The sequence below is a fragment of the Mobula hypostoma genome (assembly GCF_963921235.1).
Source record: "Mobula hypostoma chromosome 5 unlocalized genomic scaffold, sMobHyp1.1 SUPER_5_unloc_2, whole genome shotgun sequence".
In the NCBI taxonomy this organism is placed as follows: Eukaryota; Metazoa; Chordata; class Chondrichthyes; order Myliobatiformes; family Myliobatidae; genus Mobula; species Mobula hypostoma.
This window is the reverse complement of record NW_026948114.1, coordinates 202773-228610: the sequence shown is the minus strand read 5'-3', so window position 1 is coordinate 228610 and position 25838 is coordinate 202773. Positions and strand designations below refer to the sequence as shown.

The following is a 25838-nucleotide window of genomic DNA, read 5'->3' as shown; positions in this document are numbered from 1 at the left end:
GTTCCTCAGGATCCTGCCCAAGGTGCAGCAAAAAGGGACCACTCCAATGCAAGAGCTGGTCAGGCCTCGGAAGGTGAAGGCCTTCACAAGTAGCACATGCTGAAGACCAACAGGTGGTGCTGCGGAACAGCCTAGGGAGAGGATCCAGCGAACGAAAGGGGAATCAAGCGGATCCGGTGGGGAGGAGAGTGATTCCCTAGCCTCCGTCAGGGCAATGACGACGAGTAAAGGTCTTCTGCAGACACCTGGTGGGTGGGAGGGGGGAGGGACAAGGGAAGCAGGAACTTACATTCAATTATCCCATTCCTCCAACTGCCTGCCCTAGATGAGCTGAGCCCTTCTTCTATGAGCCCAGGGACGATACATTGTCCCCTGCCCCACCCAGCCAGGGCTGGGAGTGGGGGCTGCAGCAGTGTAGACCCCCAGATAGAAATATAGGGATGGTATAAGTACTCACGGAACAGGTACACACGATACAGGCACACCAGGCTGCACTGTATACAGGATACAGGTACACACGATACAGGTACACACCAGGCAGCACTGTACACACGATACAGGTACACACGATACACATACACACAAGGCCACACTGTAAACACAATACAGGCACCCACCAAGTAGCACTGTATACAGGATACAGGTACACACGATACAGGTAAGCCCCAGGCAGCACTGTACACATCCTACAGCTAAACACGGTACGATACACCCCAGGCAGTATTGCTCACACCATTAAGGTAAAACCCAGGCAGCAGCATACACACCACCTAACTGCCAGCACCTGTCCATTTACCCAACGCCTCTGCACAGGTCAGGAGTATGACAGAACATGCTCCACATGCCTGAATGACTGCAGTCTGAACAACACTCAACAACACACAGGCCTGACAGCCCCTCACACATCAACACTAACACACACAGGCTTGGCAACCCCTCACACATCACCACTGACACACACAGGCTTGGCAGCCCCTCACACGTCACCACTGACACACACAGGCTTGGCAACCCCTCACCCATCACCACTGAAACACACACGGTTGGTAGCCCCTCACACACCTCACCACTGCCACACACAGGCTTGGCAACCCCTCACACACCTCACCACTGACACACACAGGCTTGGCAGCCCTTCACCCATCACCACTGACACACACAGGCTTAGCAACCCCTCACACATCACCACTGACACACACAGGCTTGGCAACCCCTCACACACCTCACCACTGACACACAGTGGCCTGGCAACCCCTCACCTACCTCACCACTTACACACACAGGCTTGGCCACCCCTCACCCATCACCACTGACACACACAGGCTTGGCAACACCTCGCCCATCACCACTGACACACACAGGCTTGGCAGCCCCTCACACATCACCACTGACATACACAGGCTTGGCAACCCCTCACCCATCACCACTGACATACACAGGCTTGGCAACCCCTCACCCATCACCACTGACATGCACAGGCTTGGCAACCCCTCACACATCACCACTGACACACACAGGCTTGGCAACCCCTCACCCATCACCACTGACACACACAGGCCTGGCAACCCCTCACCCATGACCACTGACACACATAGGTTTGGCAACCCCTCACCCATCTCCACTGACACATACAGGCTTGGCAGCCCCTCACCCATCACCACTGACACACACAGGCTTGGCAGCCCGTCACAGATCACCACTGACATACACAGGCTTGGCAGCCCCTTACACATCACCACTGACACACACAGGCTTGGCAACACCTCACACACCTCACCACTGACGTACACAGGCTTGGCAGCCCCTCACCCATCACCACTGACACACACAGGCTTGGCAACACCTCACACACCTCACCACTGACGTACACAGGCTTGGCAACCCCTCACACTCCTCAGCACTGATACACACAGGCTTGGCAGCCCCTAACATACATCACGACTGACATACACAGGCTTGGCAACCCCACACACATCACCACTGACACACACAGGCTTGGCAGCCCCTCACCCATCACCACTGACACACACAGGCTTGGCAGCCCCTCACACACCTCACCACTGACACACACAGGCTTGGCAACCCCTCACACATCACCACTGACACACACAGGCTTGGCAACCCCTCACCCATCACCACTGACACACACAGGCTTGGCAGCCCCTCACCCATCACCACTGACACACACAGGCTTGGCAGCCCCTCACACACCTCACCACTGACACACACAGGCTTGGCAGCCCCTCACCCATCATCACAGACACACACAGGCTTGGTAACCCCTCACCCATCACCACTGACACACACAGGGTTGGCAACACCTCACCCATCATCACAGACACACACAGGCTTGGTAACCCCTCACACACATCACCACTGCCACACACAGGCTTGGCAGCCCCTCACACACCTCACCAATGACACACACAGGCTTGGCAGCCTCTCACCCATCACAACTGACACACACAGGCTTGGCAACCCCTCACACATCACCACTGACACACACAGGCTTGGCAGCACTTCACACACCTCACCATTGACACACACAGGCTTGGCAACCCCTCACCCATCACCACTGACACACACAGGCTTGGCAGCCCCTCACACACATCACCAATGACACACTACAGGCTTGGCAGCCCCTCACCAATCGCCACTGACACACACACAGGCTTGGCAACCCCTCACCCATCACCACTGACACGCACAGGCTTGGCAGCCCCTCACACATCACCACTGACATTCACAGGCTTGGCAACCCCTCACTCATTGCCACTGACACGCACAGGCTTGGCAGCCCCTCACCCATCACCACTGACACACACAGGGTTGGCAGCCCCTCACCCATCACCACTGACACACACAGGGTTGGCAACACCTCACCCATCATCACAGACACACACAGGCTTGGTAACCCCTCACACACATCACCACTGCCACACACAGGGTTGGCAACCCCTCACCCATCACCACTGACACACACAGGCCTGGCAGCACTTCACACACCTCACCACTGACACACACAGGCTTGGCAGCCCCTCACCCATCACCACTGACACACACAGGCCTGGCTACCCCTCACATACGTCACCACTGACACACACAGGCTGGTAGCCCCTCACACACCTCACCACTGACACACAGAGGCTTGGCAACCCCTCACACACCTCACCACTGACAGACACAGGCTTGGCAGCCCCTCATACACAACACGTCTGACACACACAGGCTTGGCAACCCCTCACACACCTCACCACTGACATACACAGGCTTGGCAACCCCTCAGCCATCACCACTAACACACACAGGCTTGGCAGCCCCTCACACACGTCACCAGTGACACACACAGGCCTAGCAACCCCTCACACACCTCACCACTGACACACACAGGCTTGGCAGCCCCTCACCCATCACCACTGACGTACACAGGCTTGGCAACCCCTCACACTCCTCAGCACTGATACACAAGAGGCTTGGCAGCCCCTAACATACATCACGACTGACATACACAGGCTTGGCAACCCCACACACATCACCACTGATACACACAGGCTTGGCAGCCACTCACCCATCACCACTGACTCACGCAGGCTTGGCAGCCCCTCACACACCTCACCACTGTCACACACAGGGTTGGCAGCCCCTCACACATCACCACTGACACACACAGGCTTGGCAACCCCTCACTCATCACCACTGACACACACAGGCTTGGCAGCCCCTCACCCATCACCACTGACACACACAGGCTTGGCAGCCCCTCACCCATCACCACTGACATTCACAGGCTTGGCAACCCCTCACCCATCACCACTGACACACACAAGCTTGGCAACACGTCACCCATCACCACTGACATACACAGGCTTGGCAACCCACCACCCAACACTACTAACACACATAGGCTTGGCAGCCCCTCACACACCTCACCACTGACACACAGAGGCTTGGCAGCCCCTCACTCATCACCACTGACACACACAGGCTTGGCAGCCCCTCACACATCACCACTGACACACACAGGCCAGGCAGCCCCTCACCCATCACCACTGACACACACAGGCTTGGCAACCCCTCACTCATCACCACTGACACACACAGGCTTGGCAGCCCCTCACCCATCACCACTGACATTCACAGGCTTGGCAGCCCCTCACCCATCACCACTGACATTCACAGGCTTGGCAGCCCCTCACACACCTCACCACTGACACACACACAGGCTTGGCAGCCCCTCACCCATCACCACTGACACACACAGGCCTGGCAACCCCTCACCCATGACCACTGACACACATAGGTTTGGCAACCCCTCACCCATCTCCACTGACACATACAGGCTTGGCAGCCCCTCACCCATCACCACTGACACACACAGGCTTGGCAGCCCCTCACACATCACCACTGACTCACACAGGCTTGGCAACCCCTCACACATCACCACTGACACACAGAGGCTTGGCAGCCCCTCACACACCTCACCACTGACACACACACAGGCTTGGCAGCCCCTCACCCATCACCACTGACACACACAGGCCTGGCAACCCCTCACCCATGACCACTGACACACATAGGTTTGGCAACCCCTCACCCATCTCCACTGACACATACAGGCTTGGCAGCCCCTCACACATCACCACTGACACACACAGGCTTGGCAACCCCTCACCCATCTCCACTGACACACACAGCTTGGCAGCCCCTCACAGATCACCACTGACATACACAGGCTTGGCAACCCCTCACCAATCACCACTGACACACAGAGGCTTGGCAGCCCCTCACACACCTCACCACTGACACACACACAGGCTTGGCAGCCCCTCACCCATCACCACTGACACACACAGGCCTGGCAACCCCTCACCCATGACCACTGACACACATAGGTTTGGCAACCCCTCACCCATCTCCACTGACACATACAGGCTTGGCAGCCCCTCACCCATCACCACTGACACACACAGGCTTGGCAGCCCGTCACACATCACCACTGACACTCACAGGCTTGGCAACCCCTCACAGATCACCACTGACACACACAGGCTTGGCAGCCCCTCACAGATCACCACTGACATACACAGGCTTGGCACCCCCTCACCCATCACCACTGACATACACAGGCTTGGCAGCCCCTCACCCATCACCACTGACACACACAGGCTTGGCAGCCCCTCACCCATCACCACTGACACACACAGGCCTGGCAACCCCTCACCCATGACCACTGACACACATAGGTTTGGCAACCCCTCACCCATCTCCACTGACACATACAGGCTTGGCAGCCCCTCACCCATCACCACTGACACACACAGGCTTGGCAGCCCCTCACCCATCACCACTGACACTCACAGGCTTGGCAACCCCTCACCCATCACCACTGACACACACAGCTTGGCAGCCCCTCACAGATCACCACTGACATACACAGGCTTGGCAACCCCTCACCAATCACCACTGACACACAGAGGCTTGGCAGCCCCTCACCCATCACCACTGACACACACAGGCCTGGCAACCCCTCACCCATGACCACTGACACACATAGGTTTGGCAACCCCTCACCCATCTCCACTGACACATACAGGCTTGGCAGCCCCTCACCCATCACCACTGACACACACAGGCTTGGCAGCCCGTCACAGATCACCACTGACATACACAGGCTTGGCACCCCCTCACCCATCACCACTGACATACACAGGCTTGGCACCCCCTCACCCATCACCACTGACATACACAGGCTTGGCAGCCCCTCACCCATCACCACTGACATACACAGGCTTGGCAGCCCCTCACCCATCACCACTGACATACATAGTAAGAAGAGTGTTGCAGCTACAGAACACACTGCAACAATGCACCAAGACTTCTCAGATAGCAACTTCCAAATTCAACACCTCTGCCGGTTAGAAGGACAAGAGCAGAACCTGCTCCGAGAACCGTTGCCCCATTACAGGAAACAAGCAGAGGCTTTGGAGAGGGCACAGAAGAGTTTCATTATGATGCTGCCTAGATTAGAGAGTAGAAGCTCCAAGGGGAGTTTGAACAAACTTGGGTTGTTTTCTCTGGAGCGGAGACCTGATAGAGCTTTATGAAATTATGAGAGGCATAGATAGAGTAGTTAGCGAGTATCTATTTGCCAGAGTTGAGATGTCTCATACCAAAGGGAATGCATTTAAGGTGAGATGGGGAGTTCAAAGGAGAAATGTGGGACTTTTCTTTTTTACACAGAGAGTGGTGGGTGCCTGGAATATACTGTGAGGTGTGATGGAGGAGGCAGATACAACAGAGCTGTCTAAGGTGCTCTTAGATAGGCACAAGTATATGCAGGAAATGGAAGGATATGGACATTGTGTAGCAAGAAAGTGTTTTTAATTGGGCATTTGATTACTAATTGGGTGGCAGGGTGGGGAAACAGGAAGTCTCTACCAAAGGAGGTGTCAGATGCTCCTCCCCTCCGCTAGCCTGCAGGTCACCCTTGGGCAAGGTGTAGCACCTGCTTAGCCCCCTGATCAGGGTCACGTAAAGCCATGGGAGCAGGTGGTGGATGGTCATACGAGCAGCTGGTGCAGATCACAAGTCCTGGTTATACAACCACTGACACCAGGCAGACAATCTCTAAAGAGTATTGATAACGGCTTGGGTCACCCGTCTTGTAAAAATACTGCCCAGAAGAAGGCAATGGCAAACCACTTCTGTAGAAAAATTTGCCAGGAACACTCATGGTCTTAGACCACAATTGCCTACATCATACAACATGGCACATAATGATGATGATGATTACCAATTTATAATTCAGCACAACACTGTGGGCTGAAGGGCCTGTTCCTGTTGTTCTATGTTCCAACATAATTAAGGACCCCTCCCACCCTGGCCAGTCTCTCTTCTCCCCACTCCCATCAGGCAGAAGTTACAAAAAAATCACCTATCACCAGGCTCACTCTGCTGATGTAAGACTCCCGAATAAACACCTTGCACAAGAGAGATAAACCCTTGATCTCCCAGTCTGCCTTGCCCACACTACATTTACTATGTAACACCACGGTCTGAATTGCTCTGTCCCATCTGTAATACCTCTGTATATGGGATGTGCTGTCTGGGGGCTTTCAGACGAACGATTCAGTGACCAGAATAAAATAATGTCTCACTGCCTAATGGATAAAACACATCCAGCCCACTCCCGCCCCAATATTGAGCAGCTCAGAGAGCAGCCAACTCCCCTCCCTGACTGCACCAGCAAGGTCCCCACACCTACCGTCCAGAGACAACCAGTCGAGCTGGGAGCTGGGCAGGGCCAGGCTGTTGCGTGCTCTGTATTCAAACATCACCGTGTTGGAGACGAGGGGGGGTTTCTCCCGAGTCACGTGTAGCTTTACCACACCAGCCTCATGGGCTGCAACAGAACAAACAGCAGTCAGTGCCCGCCGGGCACAAGACAAGGAAGGCAGAGGGTAGGATGCAGGGTTGCAGAAGGGTAGGGAAATGACACAGTGAAGATAGTCAAATGTCCTCAGCAGCCATTCCTGCTGGAACAGAGGGAAGTGGGTTAGGGAGGGGATAGAGGGAAGTGGGTTAGGGAGGGGATAGAGGGAAGTGGGTTAGGGAGGGGATAGAGGGAAGAAGGTGCAGAGGTGGAGGCAGGGGAGGGGGTAGGAAGAGAGAGCTCACTGTACATTCCGAAAGTCAGGAGCCTATTGGGTCCAGATGGTACGGACACTGGAACCTCTGACCTGTGGATGGCGCCAGGTTGCATTTGGAGTGAGGGGTCATAACCTGGGGATACGTCACAACCTTGGGTGAGGAATTTATGATCCAAGGGAGAACGGGATTATGACTCATGTGAGCGAGCATAACCTGGGGATGTGGGAATCATGATCCGAAGCGTGGGGGGTGATGACCTGGAAAGATGGGTCACATACCTGCAGACGGGGTTTGTGAACTGGGTTGAGGGGTCATGTACCTAGGGACGCCAGGTCGTGATGGAGGTGAGGTGGTCACAAACCTGGGCAGTAGCAGCGAAGGACCCCAGACTGGATGAGTGCAGCTGGTACAGTGATGTGATCGAAAACGCAGGAGTATCCGTCAGCGCCGTCTCCCCACTGCCCCGTGATCAACACCTTCACTCCGCCCTGGCATGAGGGAGGGAGCATCAGAGCCTGCATTGACCCCACCCCTCCCAAACACACACCACCCCCAACAACTTCCCCATAACCCCACAAACCGCCTCGCCTGCATACACCCACCCCCCATCAGCATGTGCCTCGCTCACCTAGTGCTAGAGGGGAGAAGCATCAGACACAGCACTGACCACCCGACCCTGACAGGAGGGAGGCCTGGCACATCACTCAAATACCCATTCTCCGACCCTCCTCATCTTCGCCCATCCTGGACAGGAGGATGAGGTGTCAGACCTTCAACCGCCCCAACGCTGCACACAACCCTCCTCACCAACAACCCCAGCACCCCATCCTGACTTGGAGGGATGGCACACACACTCGCCCGACACTCCCAACATCACTCGCCCGACACTCCCAACATCACTCGCCCTGGGTAGATGTGAAGGAGTATCACCCAAACACCACCCCAACCCATTCCATCCCCAACACCTTACCCTCACAAGCTCCGCATACATCCCCACAGCAGTATTGCTCTACCCCACAGTGACAAAACAAGACACTTTTGCCCAAAAAAAATCGGGGAGGACTTACAGCCCATCAAGCGTGGGCCTACCCTCCTCCCTGCCCAGCACACCACTCCTTCTCGACTCCATGTGGCTCCCTATTAACAACAGGACATCAGTCCGATTGTTCTGGGTCAGATCATGTACCAAGTGTCCGAGTTTGGGATGTGAACATCAGACAATGGAAACGGAAGAAATGTGAAGTGGGGAGAGAGAGGGGTGGAGAGAAGGAGGGTTGGTGGGAGAGAGGGGGAGAGGGGGGTGGGGGGGTGGTGGTGAGGGGGGTGGGGGTGGGGGGTGAAGTATGAGGGGGAGGGGGGTGAGAGAGGGGGAGGGGGGTGAGAGAGGGGGGTGGGGTGTGAGGGGGTGAGAGAGGGGGAGTGAGAGAGGGGGTGAGGGGGGTGGGGGTGAGAGAGAGGGTGAGGGGGTGGGAGGTGAGAGGGTGAGGGGGTGGGGGAGGGGGTGAGGTGTGAGGGGGAGGGGAGAGGGGGAGAGGGGGATGATGGGGAAGATGGGGGAGAAGGGGAGAGTGTGTGTGTGTGTGTGTGTGTGTGTGTACGTGCGTATGTGTACGTCTGTGTGTGTGTGTGTGTGTGTGTGTGTGTGTGTGTGTATACCTATGTGTGTACATGTACATATACATATATACAGAGCAGTGAGGAAAAGACGGGATAAATTGAGCTCAAAGTTTATGACCTGGGATCTCAGCTTCAATCCCTGCAATGCATTAGTGAAGGGAAGTATTTCAGAAGGTAGTCACACCGAGAAGATTATCTACTTCATATTCGGTCTGTGGCAGGAACAAGAAGATGTGACTGAGTGAGGCAGGTGTGGGAGCCAAGAGATAGTGCTGGAGAAACTTCCTCAAAAAGCCTGAGATTGCTGCTCCTGTAAGGACGAAGTGGAGGCTGTAGAAGAAATGAGCTACCATGCCACGGACACCATGGTTCAGGGAGCCATTCAAAAGCAAGGACAGAAGAGAAATGCAGATGCATTTGGGGATAGTATCTTCAGGGAAAATAAGACACAATTCTCTGTCACGAGGATGGAGAATCCTCTCTGTTGTCTGCCTGGTGGCTGGGTTTGAGACACCTCATCTGACCCGCAGAAGAATTTGAAGTGGGACAGGAAAAATCCAGTTGTCATGGTCCACATGAATACCACCATGGTCCTGGAGTATCGTTGTTTCATTTTTACTGTGTACTGTATCAGCAGTTATGGTTGAAATGACAATAAAAGCAACTTGACTTGACTAACAACACAGGAAGAACTAGGAAAGAGGTCCTGCTGAGGAAATTTCAGCAGCCAAGGACTAAATTAAATTGCACAGCCAAAAAGGTAATAACCGCTGGACTGTTACATTGGTCACGGGCAAACTGACACAGGCAATTAAGATCAGAGAAATAAAGGTGTGGCTCAAAGATTGGTGTGGCAGAAGTGGGTTTGAATTTGTAAGACATTGGCACCAGTATTGGGGAAGAGAGCTGCACTGATGGTACCGGCAAATCACATAACTAAGGTTGTGGGTAGAGCTTAAAGCTAAATAGTGGGGAGGTGGGTGCTGGGTTCAACAGTTTGGAAAAGCGAAGGTAAGGTAAAAGTGAAGATAAGTAAAAGAGTGCAAGAGAAGATATGAAAGTCTCCAGAATAAAGTATAGACAGGAAGTTTAGAAAGAAATGATTTAACTTAACATCGAAAAGGGTGATGAATACAGGATTGTCGGTGTTATATGTGAATGTACACAGCATATGAAAAAGGTAGATGATCTTGCAGAGCCATTAGAGCTATGGTGCATGCCAGTTTGATTCCAATATTTAAGAGAAGTCTGGATAGGTACATGGATAGAAGCGGTATGGATGGCTATGTCTGGGTGCAGGTCAATGGGGCTAGGCTGTTTAAATGGTTCAGCACAGACTAGATGGTCCAAAGGGTCTGTTTCTGTGCTGTACTTTTCTATGACTATGACTAGAGATTGGCAGGTACAGTGTTGTGGATATCACTGAGTTGTGGCTGAAAGAAAATCATACTTGGGAGCTTAACACCCAAGGACACACGTTATATCGTAAGTACAGGCAGGTAGACAAAGGGGAGGGTGGCTCTGTTGGTGAAAAGTGAAATCAAATTCTTTGAAAGAAGTGACACAGGACTAGAAGATGTGGAATTCCTGTGGGTAGAGTTTCCAAACTTCAAAGGTAAAAAGATTCTAATGGAAATTATATACTGGGCTCCGAACAGTAACTAGGTTGTGGGATACAAATTACAATAGGGGATAGAAAAGTCATGTAAAAAGGACAATGTTACAATTGTCATGTGAGATTTCAATATGCAGGGAGATTGGGAAAATCAGGTTGGTGCTGGATCCCAAGAGAGGGAATTTGTAGAATGCCTAAGGATGGCTTTTTACTGCAGCTTCTGGTTGAGCCTACTAAGAATAAGATAATTCTGGATTTAATAAGGGAGCTCAAGGTAAAGGAACATTAGGAGCAATGATCATAATATGATAGAATTCACTTTGCAGTTTGAAAAGGAGAAGCTAAAATCAAATAAATCAGTATTGCAGTGGAGTAAAGGGAATTACAGAGACACGAGAGAGGAGCTGGCTAAAGTTAATCAGAAGGGGACACTAGCAGGGACGATGGTAGAGCAGTAATGGCTCGAGTTTCTGGGAGTCATTCAGGGAACACGGGATCGATTAGTCAAAAAAATGAAGTATTTTAAAGGGTGGATGAAGCAACTGTGGTTGACAAGAGAAGTCAAAGACAGCATAAAAGTAAAAGAGAGGCCACATAATATAGCAAAAATTAGTGGGAAGCTGGAGAATTGGGAAACTTTTAAAAACCAACAGAAGACAATTAAAAACAGTGAAGGAAAAGATGTCATATGAAGGTCAGATAGCCAATAGTGGGCACATGGCCAAGTGGTTAAGGCATTGGACTAGCGACCTAAAGGTCATGAGTTCGAGCCCCAGCCGAGGGCACGTGTTGTGTCCTTCAGCAAGGCACTTAATCACACATTGCTCTGTGACGACACTGGTGCCAAGCTGTATGGGTCCTAATGCCCTTCCCTTGGACAACATTGGTATCGTGGAGAGGGCAGACTTGCAGCATGGGCAACAGCTGGTCTTCCATACAACCTTGCCCAGGCCTGCGCCCTGGAGAGTGAAGACTTTCCAGGCGCAGATCCATGGTCTCGCAAGACTAACGGAGCCAATAATATCAAAGAAGATACCAGAAGATTTTTCAGATAAATAAAGAGCAAAAATAAAGAGGCAGAAGTAGATACAAGACCACTGGAAAATGATGCTAAAGAGGTAATACCAGAGGACAAAGAAATTGCAGACTAATTCAGTAAGTATTTTGCATTTGTCTTCACTATGGTTACACCAGCAGTATGCCAGAAATACTCGAGTGCCAGGGGGCAGAAGTGAATTTAGTCACTATTGCTAAGGAGAAGGTGCTTGGGAAGCTGCCAAGTTTGAAGGTAGGTAAGTCACGTGAACTAGATGGACTATACCTCAGGGTTCTGAAAGAGGTAGCTTAGGAGATCGTGGAGGCATTGGTAATGATCTCTCAAGAATCACTAGCTTCTGGAATGGATCCAGAGGACTGGAAAATTGCAAATGTCAAATGTCACTCCACTTTTTAAGAAGAGAGAATGGCAAAAGACAGGAAATTATGGGTCTGTTTGTCTGACCTCAGTGGTTGGGAAGATGTTGGTGTCCATTATTAACGATGAGGTTTCAGGGTACTTGAAGGCACATGATAAAGTAGGCCAAGGTCAGCATTGTTTCCTTGTAGGGAAATCTTACCTGGCAAATTGTTGGAATTATTTGAGGAAATAGCAAGCAGACTAGTCAAAGGGGAGTCAGTGGATGATGTTTACTTGGATTTTCAGAAGGCCTTTGACAAGGTGCTGCCAATGAGGGTCTTAACAAGATTAGAAGATTGGTTGACTGATGGGAAGCAAGGAACAGGAATAAAGAGGTCCTTTTCTGGTTGGCTGCCGGCAACTAGTAGTGTTCCACATGGGTCATTGTTGGGACCGCTACTTTTCATGCTAGATGTCAATGATTTGGATGATGGAATTTTTGTCTTTGTGGCTAAGTGTGTGGACAAAACAAAGATAGGTGAGGAAGAGGTTGTGTTGCGGAAGCAGGGTCTTGGACAGACGCAGAGAATGGGCAAAGAACTGGCAGATGGAATACAATTAGGGAAATACTGGTCATGCACTTGCATAAAAGGAATAAAGGCATAGACAGGGAGCAAATTCAGAAATCGAAGGTGCATAGAGGGAGAAGGGGGGAGGAGTTAGTGCTGGGACTGAACAGTATCATTCCACAGGGAAATGGGCATCTTACCTCAGGATAGGACCACTCCGGGGAGAAGTCCGTGATGCTGACAGAGGGTCCCTCTGGGGCGGTACTGGGAGAGAGGCTGGGCAGGTCTGATGGAGCTGCAGGAACCTCGGGGAAGACTGCGGCTCTGTCTGTTCCCACGGGTTGCTGGGGTGAGCTGTATCCTGACCGTGAGGCCAATGTCTCGGGGAAAGTTGGAGAGATGGTGTGGTCCGATGACTCGGCTGAGGGGTACGCCGTTCCTCCCTCACCTCCACCCTCTGCCATGAAGTCCGGGATCAGGTCAGGGAATTGGCTGTCAAAGGAGATGTCAAAGTGGTCGATGTCCAGCTCGAGGCTGGCAGGGGGGTGCTGGGTGGGGGGCATCTCACTCTGTATAATGGAGTACAGGTCGCTGCTATTCCCACTGGGCAGCGCCCCATAATCTGGCTCCACCTTCCCCACCCCTTTCTGCAGACCTGTCCCCTGGGACGTGTCCATCGGGGTCTCAGCCTCAGGACCCACCACCTGCAGAGCCCCAACCCCCAGCTTGTCCCTCTCGCCTCTGTTGTCAGTGGCCTCCTGTGAGAACTGGCAGAGGGGCTCAGTCCCCAGGATCACCGGGGCTGAAGGATCGGACCCGCTGCCGTGGGCCCCTGCGTCTCCGTGGAAGAATGAGCTGCATGGTGAAGGGAGAGGGGCTCCCATGGGGGAGGGCTGGGGGAAGGTGCCGGCATAGGGTTTGGGGGAGCCCCTGTCGCTGTAATCCAGCACAGCGGCCAGGGCAGGCGACTCCACGCACACTGTGGCTGCAGTTGGTTCCCGTCTCACTGTCATCAGGCCTGGTGTCTGTGGGAAGACAGAAGTGGAGGAGACGGGAGGCATCCCACAGTCGGGGAGTCGGGACTCTCTTTCTGGTCCCACACTCTCCAGGTCCGCCTCCCTCTCCAGGGAGTCTCCCAGGCCGAGCACAGGGTAGGCTGGGGCAATGCTGCCCCCCTCCCTGGCGCTTCCTCCACCCCCGTACGTCTGACCTTGCTTGGGGCTGTTGAGGAAGGAATCGGGGTCGAAAGTGGCGCTGGTCTCGGAGGTGTCCATGCTGGTCTCGGACAGTACCAGTCCACTCCCAGTGCTATGTGCCAGGGCCAAGGTCAGGTCTCGACTGCCCAGACCAGTGGCCTGGCCGCTGACCGCCAGCTGCTGACTGCCGAGGGCTAGCCCCGGGCCGGCCAAGGACACTGGCTTGTCACCGACGCCCGTCATCAGGATGAGGGCATTGCGGGGAATGCTGCAGGTCACTGTGGCAATGCTGAGATTTGACACATTGGTGACACAGGCAATGGTGGTGAGCTCCCGGTTGCCATAACTGCCGTTACTCCGCCCTCCCGGGGTGCGATCGGTGGGATCCACATTGTCCGACGTGCCCAAGGGTGAGGCCTCTCTGCCCCCCTTAACCCGAGGCACAGACTTGGGCAGTTTCACCAGCTTCTTGTCCTGATTGACCACATTGCCGCTGCTGTTGGCCGCTGAGAGGTTTTGCACTTCCGTTAAGGCAGAACAGGGAGCCAGACCGAGGTCCACCTTGGGCGAGATGATCCGGTGCTTGGTACTGTTACACTTGTGAGGTATGTTTCCTCGGCTCCCTGCACAACACAGACAGCCAGGAACATCAGCGCAGCCATATCCCTGGAGAATGCAGCCCCAACCCCAGAGGGGAATCCACAACTCCAGCCAATGGACAGGGGGATCATATCATTCAACATCGAGCCAATGCTGGCTGAGAACAATTCATTCCCTCCCACCCCCACCCCATATGGAAGACTGGTCATAAAGGTCAGAGCACATGGTATCGAAGAACCTTTCAAAAAATAAACTGGGTGCAACACTGACTGGTAAGTGATGGTGGAGGGGTGCTGTTCAAATTGGAAGCCTGTGACCAGTGGTGCACCACATCGTGACCCAATCACATTTCTGAGTCCCATAACCAATCTCCCCATGTTCCCATCAATTCCCGCCCACCATCATTTCTGGCCCCCACCCATACACCAGGGGGGCAGTTTACAGGCAATGTGTCGGACATGTGAATGACTCAGATGTCCAAACAGCAGAGAGATTAGCGAATTGGTAAGTGACATGAAATCTGGTGGTGCTGTTGACCGTGAGGAGCGATCTCGAGCCAGGAAGCAAGGGTGGCAATAAGGACATAATGCAATGAATGCTGAGTAATGGGGAGGCCTTCACATACAGAGTCCAACAGTCCCTGTAAGTCAGTGAAGGCAAACTGGTTGCCTGCTTTCACTAGCCAGGGAGTAGAACATATCAGCAGGAACGTTAAAGACCATTGCCTGCTTCAGAGGTGAACAACTGTGCGCCTGTGACTATGCTGGAGAGGGTGCAGAGGATGTTCCCTGGATGTAGTGTTTCAGTTAGAGTGATAGCACCACAGCACAAAAAACAGGCTATTTGGCCTATCTAGTCTGTGCCAAATTGTTATCATATCCAGTCCCATCAACCTGCACCTTGAACATAGCCCTCCGTATCCCTCCCATCCATGTACCTATCCCAACTTTTCTTAAATGTTGAAACTGAACCCACATCCACCACTTCCACTGGCAGCTTGTTCCACACTTGCAGCACCCTCTGACTGAAGATTCCACTCAGGAGCCCCTTAAATATTTCACCTTTCACCCTTAACCTATGAGCTCTAGATCTAGTCTCAAATCAACCTCAATGGAACAAGCCGGCTTGCATTAACCCTATCTATTCACATGTCCGTTACGTGCCGTGTCATATGACATGGACGATCGTGGTCTTTCAATGACCATGATTGTTCTTGCCAAATTTTCCTACAGAAGTGGTTTGCCATTGCCCTCTTCTGGGCAGTGTCTTTATATGACAGGTGACCCCAGCCATTATCAATACACTTCAGATATTGTCTGCCTGGCATCAGTGGTCACATAACCAGGACTTGTGATGTGATCAGCAGCTCATATGACTATCCTCCTTCTGTCCTCATGGCTTCATGTGACCCTGATCAGGGGTCTGAGCAGGTGCTACACCTTGCCCAAGGGTGACCTGCAGGCTAGCGGAGGGAAGGAGTGCATACACCTCCTTTGGTAGCAACGTATCTTCACCCTGCCACTCATAAAGCCCTATCTATACCTCTCATAATTTTGTATATCTTTCTCAAACCCCCCTCATTCTCTAGGTAAATAAGTCCTAACCTATTCAACCTTGCCTTTTAACTCAAGTCCTCAAGACCCGGTAACGTCCTTGTAAATTTTCTCTTTACTTTTTCAGTCCTATTTACATCTTTTCTGTATGTAGGTGACCAGAACTGCACACAATACTCTAAACCAGGCTTCACCAACATCTTATTCAACTCCAACATAACATCCCAACTCCTGTACTGAATACTTTGATTCATGAAAACAATATACCAAAAACTCTCTTTACAACCCTATCTACCTGTGACACCATTTTTAAGGAATTATGGACCCGTATTACCAAGCCCCTCTGTTCTGCTGCACTCCTCAGTGCCCGACTGTTCATTGTGTATGCAGAGAAGCTGGAGCAGAGGGACCTGTTGGAAGTGTACACCAACATGGGAGACATGGGTAGGACTCATCCTCACGGCAGAGGGGTCTAAACCAAAAGGGTATGGATTTGTGAGGCTTAAATACCTGAGGAGAGGTGGGATCTCAGCACACAGCCGGAGGTGGTGTTGGGAGCAGAGACTCTAACTACATCAAGGCACTTGAATAGCTAACATATAGGGGTTATGGGCCAAGAGCTGGGAAATTGAGTTGTTATAGCTGGGTGCTGGTGGTCAGTATGGAGGCAGTGGATCAAAGGGCCTGTTTCCTGTATCCATTCCCCGCCCCTCCACCCACACATTTCCATCATCTAACTCCACCTCCACCCTCACATTCAGGGGTGGCAGGGCAACTTTTAGTGCCAATTACCCACCAACCTTGTGCGTCAGGATGTGGCAAAAAACCAGGGCACTCTCCCCTCCCCCCGGGGAAAAGCACGTGGGTACGTGCAAACTCCACATGGAGGTCGGGACTGAACTCACTGAGCCAGTGAATATATGCTAGTCCTTGGGGGAAACCACTGTGGGGCAGCAGTCAGCTCGATGCTGAAAAACCAACGGCCACGAATGGGTGGGGTCATGTACTTACCGAGGCCACTGTTGAAGAGGCACATGTGAGTGCGGGGCGGGGGCTGACTCTCCAGAACCTGATGGACCAGCTGTTCGACTGAGAAATCCACGGACCCATTGCCATTGCTACATGTCCACTTGATGCAGTGGACTTCAACGGAGAGACAAACAGTGAGTGAGACAGTCTCGTGTTTAGTCAGTGACAGACAATCTCTGCCCCTTGTGGGACAGGGGCAGGCTGCAGCCCCAGCCCCAGCCCCAGCCTCAGCCTCAGGCTCCCTGAGCTAATCCCATTGCTCTGGCTTGGCCCCGCACATTTTGAATGGACCCTCCAACTGAGGGTCATCAAGGAGTCCGTTCCCCCACGTTTCTCACAAACGTTACCTGCAACACTTCCGCCAGCCATGGTGGTTTTAGCTTGATCATTCCTGTCTAACCCCTTCACGGGCCCCTCTTCCCACCCGGCTCCCCATTTCATCCATCCCTGAGAAAGCCCTAGATCTGCCCCCAAACCCCCGACTTCCCTCACCAAGCGTGGGTCACCAAACTGGACTCAAACCTCCAGCTGCACCCCAACGAGAGGGAACATCTGGAATGCTGCAGATGTCCGGTGCCACCCTCGTATGGTGGGGGTGGGGGTGGGGGTGGGGTGAGTTATACTGAGTGACAGGCCCTGCTCCCCCCATCATAGTACCACCCTCATTGAAAAGCGATTGTCCTGAGGGCATCGCCGTCAACTACCAGGCAAGGCTAGGCTCTGGTAAGCTTGTCTGCGCTCCAAGCGAGGCTGATATTGCCCAGAGACCACCTCCTAATCACCCAGTCAAGGTGCAAGCTGCCCTTAAACAAGCACCCTGCAACCCCTCTCCATATCCAGCAGGGAGAATTGGACAGCAGTGTGGGCGGATGGCAATCATGCGACTGACAGGAAGTGGCAGAGAATGACAGAGATCAAGATGAGTGACAGGGATCAACGGGGAGAGGTGGAGGGGGCAGGGGTCAACGAGGAGTGAAGAGAATTGATGGGGAGGTGGAGATGAGGGGGATCGACAGGGAGTGCCAGCGATTGAAGAGAATCGACGGGGAGAGGTGGAGGGGGCAGGGGGCAATGGGGAGTGAAGAGAATTGATGGGGAGTGAAGAGAATTGATGGGGAGAGGTGAAGATGAGAGGGATCGACAGGGAGTGACAGGGATCGAATCAAATCAATGGGGAGAGGTAGAGATGATAGGGATCGACAAGGAGAGTTGGAGATGACAGGGATCGACAGGAATGTGCAGAAACTGGATAGGGTTCAAAGGAGGTTCACAAAAATGATTCCAGAATTGAAAGGCTTGTCATACGAAGAGTCTTTGATGGCTCTGGGCCTCTATTCACTCGAATTCAGGAGAATGAGTACTGACCTCATTGAAACCTATCAAATGGTGAAAGGCCTTGATAGAGAGGATGTTTCCTATGGTGGGAGCGTCTTAAGACCAGAGGACACAGCGTCAGAATAGAGGGGTGCCTTTTTGGAATGGAGATGCGAAGGATTTTCTTTAGGCAGAGTGTGAACCTGTGGAATTCGTTGCCACAGACGGCTGTGGAGGCCAAGTCTGCATGTATATTTAAGGCAGAGGATGATGGATTCTTGATTAGTCAGGGCATGAAGGGATACAGGGTGAAGGCAGATTTGGGCTGAGAGGAAAATGTCGGAGCAGACACAAAGGACCAAGTGGCCTTATGGTCTCACGTAGGTTTGGAGTGACGGGGTGGGGGGTTGTATGGCAGGCTACACCAGGATCGATGGGCGTCTCCGCGAGAGCCTGTACAAATCGCAGATGAACTTGAGCTAACAGTGTGTAACAGTGACAGTCAGTGACAGGGACTGATGGGGGAGTAGTGACAGGGGTGTGACAGGGGTATGACAGGGTACACTGGGATCGACTGGAGTCCCCGCGAGAGTCTGTACAACTCGCAAATGAACTTGAGCTGACAGTCTGTAATGGTGACAGTCAGTGACAGGGACTGATGGTGGGGTGGTGACAGGGTACACCGGGATCGACGGGGTCTCCGAAAGCGCCGGTACAACTCACACATGGGCTTGAGCTGACAGATGAGCTCCTCTTTGGACCACCTGAGCCACTCCTTGCGGTCGCTGCTGCTGGGGCTGAGCATGGGCCCACAGATCTTGCCACAGTCCTCAGTGACTGGCACGTTCAGGTAGTGAACCAGTACGATGTCGGGGTTCTGCCGGAGACCAGAGTTAGGGAGTCACGGGGGAGGACGCCTACACCCATACACATCTCGTACCCCAACACCAAACTCAAAATCCCACACTGAACCCACCACTCCCATATCCCCAAAGCAAACCACTGAACCCACACCTATGCTGTCCCCATACTCTCTCAGTGAACCCACCCCCACATCAAACCCATGCACCTGCACAGGGTACCCGAAACACCATGCACCCGTCCCCTGGGTATGTGGGACCAGTGTGTCTGCCACCCTGGGTACACGGGACACCACATCATGCCCCTGTGCGACCCCCCCCCCGGGTACACAGTGCCCTGTGCACCTGCCCCATGAGCACAGAACACTATGCAGCTGTTCTCCCCTTCCCCCCGTTACACGGAACCCCATGTGCCTGCCCCACGGGTATACTGTACCCTGTGAGCCCCCCACCATGGAACATGGGACCCAATGCGCCTGTCCCCCACCCCTTGGGTTCACAGGCCATGGAGTGAACAGAGCTTTTTGTTCCTACCTGGAGAAGCCAGTAACACCTACGGTGGAATGTTGGAATGATGGAAGAATGCACGTAACAGCCATACAGACACTGTGGAGAGAACAGCAAGGGGTCAGACACACCGTCTCAAGCACACTTGTCCAGCACCTTCTGGTGTTGAGCACAGAAACCAGGATCAAGGGTCCTCTCTCAACTCCCAGCCCTGCCTCTGCTCAGTCCAGAGATCCAAGGACAGCAGCTCCTATCACCACTACCACCTCCCCTCCCCCCACAATGTGGCCTTTCCTATCCAGAAATTGGTCAATCTCCTCTCACGAATGCTCCATGACATGTCCTCTACAGAGTCAAAAGACATCTCTCCACACCTCAGTCCTACACGGCTCATCCTGGATGCAGAGAAAGTGACTGGTCAGGGAAGCAGTGAATTTATTGAAGCCAGCCAGGATCTGGAAGTTTCAGTCAGATATTTCTTGTTCTCCTGAACCTCAGATGAATACAAATGGTCTTGCCCGAAACAAGGGCTGCTCCCTCGATGCTGCCTAACTCCATCATGGATGGTCCCAAGCCGAGCTTAGAATGGAGAGGCAGCTATGGACAGCGGCAAGCAACCCCATCCAATAAAAGCCCAGAGCTACAGAAAAGCCAAAGGAAGCTCAAAAGACCTCATTCCCAGGAGAGGAAGGAACCAGTAGGAGAATCAGGTTTAATATCACTGGCATATTTTGTGAAATTTGTTGTTATGTGGCAGCAGTATATTGCAATACATTATAATAAAGCCTATGAACTGCAGTAAATATACACACATATACACACACACACACACAAAAGGGATGATTGATAAGTTCGTGGCCTAAGGTAGAAGGAGTCAATTGTAGAAAACCTAGCACATTTATTTTTCAACATAGTCTGTGGAGCATACCGATCCCTTCTTTGTACAAATGGTCCACAGCAGGGGTGATTGATAAGTGCGTGGCCTAAGGTAGAAGGAGATGAGTTATACGGCTCTCGTTACATGCACGTGCAGTTCAACTCTTTGAGTGAAAATCCAGAAAGCTTGAAGTTAATAACTCATCGCCTTCTACCTTGCCACGAACTTGTCAATCACCCATGCTGTGGACCACTTCTGGAGGTCCAAGATGCCGACTTCTACAAAGAAGAGATCCATATGCTCCACAACGGCTGGACTAAGTGTGTAAGTAAATGTTGGAAAAATAAATGTGCTAGGCTTTCTAAAATTGACTCCTTCTACCTGAGGCCACAAGTAAGTAAGTGTGCGTGTGTGTGTGTGTGTGTGTGTGTGTGTGTGTGTGTGTGTGTGTACATACACACATAGGCATGCAAAAGTTTGGGCACCCCGGTCAATATTTCTGTTACTGTGAATAGCTAAGCAAGTAAAAGATGACCTGATTTCCAAAGGCATAATGTTAAAGATGACACATTTCTTTAATATTTTAAGCAAGAAAACTTCTTTATTTCCATCTTTTACAGTTTCAAAGCAACAAAAAAGGAAAAGGGCCCTAAGCAAAAGTTTGGGCACCCTGCATGGTCAATACTTAGTAACACCTCCTTGGTAAGTATCACAGCTTGTAAATGCTTTTTGTAGCCAGCTAGGAGTCTTTCAATTCTTGTTTGGGGGATTTTCGCCCATTCTTCCTTGCAAAAGGCTTCTAGTTCTGTGAGATTCTTGGGCCGTCTTGTATGCACTGCCCTTTTGGGGTCTATCCACAGATTCTCGATGATGTTTAGGTCAGGGGACTGTGAGGGCTACCACAAGAGGCGCAAGCTGAAGGTTTTACCATGGCCATGGCCATGGTGTGGAGACAGTCTCTTCAGATGTTCCAGACTTTCCTCAACTCCATCTGTAACCCCAGCAATCCTTGTAAACACCCCCATCCCAGCATGTCTCTCACAAGGCCGAGTGGGTAACCTCTTGGTTTTCTTTAGATGGTGCCATGTCCAGTTCCCAGGGCACAGCAGTGCAAGAACCTTCACCAGATGATCGACAGTTCACAGTCCATCATACTGCCTCAGGGACATGGAGGAATGGACAACATCTAGCCACACGTATTTCAGGTCAGCCATGATCTTATTGAATGGTGGAGCGGGCTCAATGAGCCAGAGGACCAGATACTCCTGCTCCTATTTCTTATGTTCTTATAACAAGCCTTGGGACGTTTACCTCATCGGACGTGCTGCAGAGAAGCACCACAACTGTCTGAGATTCACTTGCTGAGAATGTGCTGGTGGATGGCATCGTCTGACCCTTTTCAGGGCAGATGTGGCTGACCACAGACACCGAATGCCCCAGCAACATTCACATCCTGAACGAAGGCACAGTAGTGCTCACAGCTCGTGACCCAGGTTCGATCCCAAACTCCAGACCTGTCTGTGTGGAGTTTGCAAGTGTGGGTTTGTTCCAGGATTCAGGTATTCTACCACATTGCAACAATATGTAGGATCAATGGGTTAGCTTGTCACTCTTGTGCATAAGGAGAGTCGAACTGGGGTTTAGCCAGTTAGTTAGTTACACTGGTGCGCAGGGGGAGTCAAATTCTGGTCTAATGGGTTAGTTAGTTACTGTAGCGTATATCAGGAGACAAATTGGGGTTTAATAGGTTAGTAGTTACACTGGTGTGTAGAGGGAGTCAAATTGGGGTCTAACAGGTTAGTTAGTTACAATATTGTATAGAGGGAGTCAAATTGTGGTCTGACATGTTAGTTAGTTCCTCTGGTATGAAGGGGGAGATGGTATCAGGCATTAACAGGCAGAGGAGAGAGAAGAGGTTATGGGAAATATATGAGGAAACAGTATGGATGAGATTACACTGAGCCACCAAAGACACAACAGACCAAATAGCCTCCTTCTACAATCTAAGGGAGTGTGTGAGTTAATGAAGACAACCCCTGCACTGACAACAACACACTCCCATCCCCTGGACCACAGCAGTTTCATCCCCACACACTCAAGCCCCTAGAACCCTCCATCATATCGACACACTCCCATCCCCTGGAACCCTCCATCATTTCAACACACTCCCATCCCCTGGAACCCTCCACCATATCGACAAACACCCATCCCCTGGAACCTTCCATCATCTCGACACACTCCCATCCCCTGGAACCCTCCATCATCTCGACACACTCCCATTCCCTGGAACCCTCCACCATATCGACACACACCCATCCCCCGGAACCTTCCATCATCTCCACATGCGCCCATCCTCTGGAACCCAATGCTGAACACACTCCCATTCCCTGGACATCCTGGAACCATCTATCATCTAAACTTACTCCCATCACCTGGACCATCACTGATGATTCCACACACTTCCATCCACTGGACACATCACTGAGATCTCCACCCACTCCTATCCCCTGGGCCCCTCCATCATATCCACACAACTCCATCTCTGGATCCTAGCATTAATCTCCACACAACCCCAATCCATGAACATTCTTACTTACTGGGCCACAGGGTGTGCTGATCTCCATACCCTGTGATCCCCTGGACCTCTCCATCATTTTGACACCCACCCAACCCCTGAACCCCAGCACTGACATCTCCAGACACTCCCATACCCTGGACATCCTGGAACTCTCCATCATCTGCACACACTTTCATCCCTTGAAACCCTCCATCATCTCAACACACTCCCATCCCCTGGAACCCTCCATCATCTCCTCACACTCTCATCACCCGGAAATCTCCAACATCTCCACACACTCCCATCCCCTGCACTGCCCTCTGCATATACCCAACACCTGGATATCCTCATCTTCTGGACCCGAGCGCTGATGTCTCCACACATTCCATCACTGGACTGCAGCGGTGACACCACCACATGCTCCCATCCTCTTGACCCTCCATCTACTCCACACACTCCCATCCTCTGGACCCCAGTACTGACATCTCCACACACTCCCATACCATGGACCACTCTATCATCTCCACTCCTGGACCTCAGCACAGATCTCCACACACTCCCAACCCCAGGACATCCTCATCTACTAGGCACCAGTGCCGCTGACATGCCCACACAACTCTACTCCCTGAACTGCAGAACTGACGTCTCCACATCCCCCCACAAACCCCTGACCCCTCCCAATATCCCCACGTTCCCTCAAACCCCTGAACCCTTCCAACATCTCCACACACCTCCATTCCCTGCACTCCAGCACTGATCTCCACACATCCCCAACCCTTGAATATCCTCAGCCTCTGGACCCCAGTGCTGACATCTCCACACAAGCCCATCCCTTGATCCCAACTGCTCATATCTTCACACAGTCCCATCCCATGGACCCATCGTTGATGTCTCCACACACTCCCATCCTCTGGACCCCAGTACTGACATCTCCACACACTCCCATACCATGGACCACTCTATCATCTCCACTCCTGGACCTCAGCACAGATCTCCACACACTCCCAACCCCAGGACATCCTCATCTACTAGGCACCAGTGCCGCTGACATGCCCACACAACTCTACTCCCTGAACTGCAGAACTGACATCTCCACATCCCCCCACAAACCCCTGACCCCTCCCAATATCCCCACGTTCCCTCAAACCCCTGAACCCTTCCAACATCTCCACACACCTCCATTCCCTGCACTCCAGCACTGATCTCCACACATCCCCAACCCTTGAATATCCTCATCCTCTGGACCCCAGTGCTGACGTCTCCACACAAGCCCATCCCTTGATCCCAAATGCTCATATCTTCACACAGTCCCATCCCATGGACCCATCGTTGATGTCTCCACACACTCCCATCCACTGGACACCTGTGCTGATGTTTACATAGAACTTCATCCCTGGACCCCTCTATCATCTCCACACACACTCCTACCTCCTGGACCCCTCCATAATCTCGACACACTCTCAACCCCAGGACATCCTCACCTACTAAGCCCCAGCACCGCTGACATGACCACACAACTCTACTCCCTGAACTGCAGCACTGACATCTCCACACCCCACCAAACCCCTGAACCACACCATTCCTACGTCCTGGACCCCTCTATCAGTTCTACACAAGACTACTTACTGCTCCATCATCTCCCCACATTCTTTTCCTTGGACCCCAGCACTGATCTTGAAACACCCCAACCCCTGGACACTACCACTGGTGTCCACACACACCCACCCCCGAGACATCCTCATCTACTTGACTTCAGTACTGATGTCTCCACTCAATCCCATCCCTTGGACCCCTCTGTCATCTCCAAACACCTCCATCCCCTAGACCCCTGTGTCATCTCCACACACCCCCAAACCCTGGACCCCTCTGTCATCTCCACACACCTCCATCCCCTGGACCCCTCTGTCATCTCAACACACCCCCAACCCCTGGACCCCAGAACTGAAATCTACACACCCCCAACCCGTGGACCCCAGCACCGATCTCCACACACCCCCAACCCCTGGACCCCAGCACTGATCTCCACACGTCTCCAACCCCTGGACCCCAGCACTGATCTCCACACACCCCCAACCCCTGGAGCCCAGCACTGATCTCCACACACCCCCAACCCCTGGACCCCTGTCATCTCCACACACCCACAACCCCTGGACCACTGTCATCTCCACACACCACCAACCCCTGGAGCCCTGCACTGATCTCCACACACCCCCAACCCCTGGACCCCTGTCATCTCCACACACCCCCAAGCCCTGGACCTCTGTCATCTCCACACACCACCAACCCCTGGAGCCCTGCACTGATTCTCCACATACCCCCAACCCCTGGACCACTGTCATCTCCACATACCTCCAACCCCTGGACCCATCTGTCATCTCCACACACCCCCAACCCCTGAACCCCTATGTCATCTCCACACACCTCCATCCCCTGGACCCCTCTGTCATCTCCACACACCTCCATCCCCTGAACCCCTCTGTCATCTCCACACACCTCCA

General features: G+C 52.5%; 1 protein-coding gene across 1 annotated transcript in view; it reads right to left on the bottom strand.

Annotated features, from left to right (window-relative positions):
- Positions 1-25838, bottom strand: part of LOC134341118 (calmodulin-binding transcription activator 2-like) — a 156629-nt gene that overhangs the window by 77865 nt on the left and 52926 nt on the right. Inside the window, exons 5-10 of the mRNA XM_063038888.1 lie at positions 19934-20005; positions 19263-19416; positions 17208-17339; positions 13048-14666; positions 8012-8138; positions 7265-7402 (exon numbers count right to left, since the gene is read on the bottom strand). Coding sequence (XP_062894958.1) covers positions 7265-7402; positions 8012-8138; positions 13048-14666; positions 17208-17339; positions 19263-19416; positions 19934-20005 — 2242 coding nt within the window. The remainder of the gene's footprint in view (positions 1-7264; positions 7403-8011; positions 8139-13047; positions 14667-17207; positions 17340-19262; positions 19417-19933; positions 20006-25838) is intronic.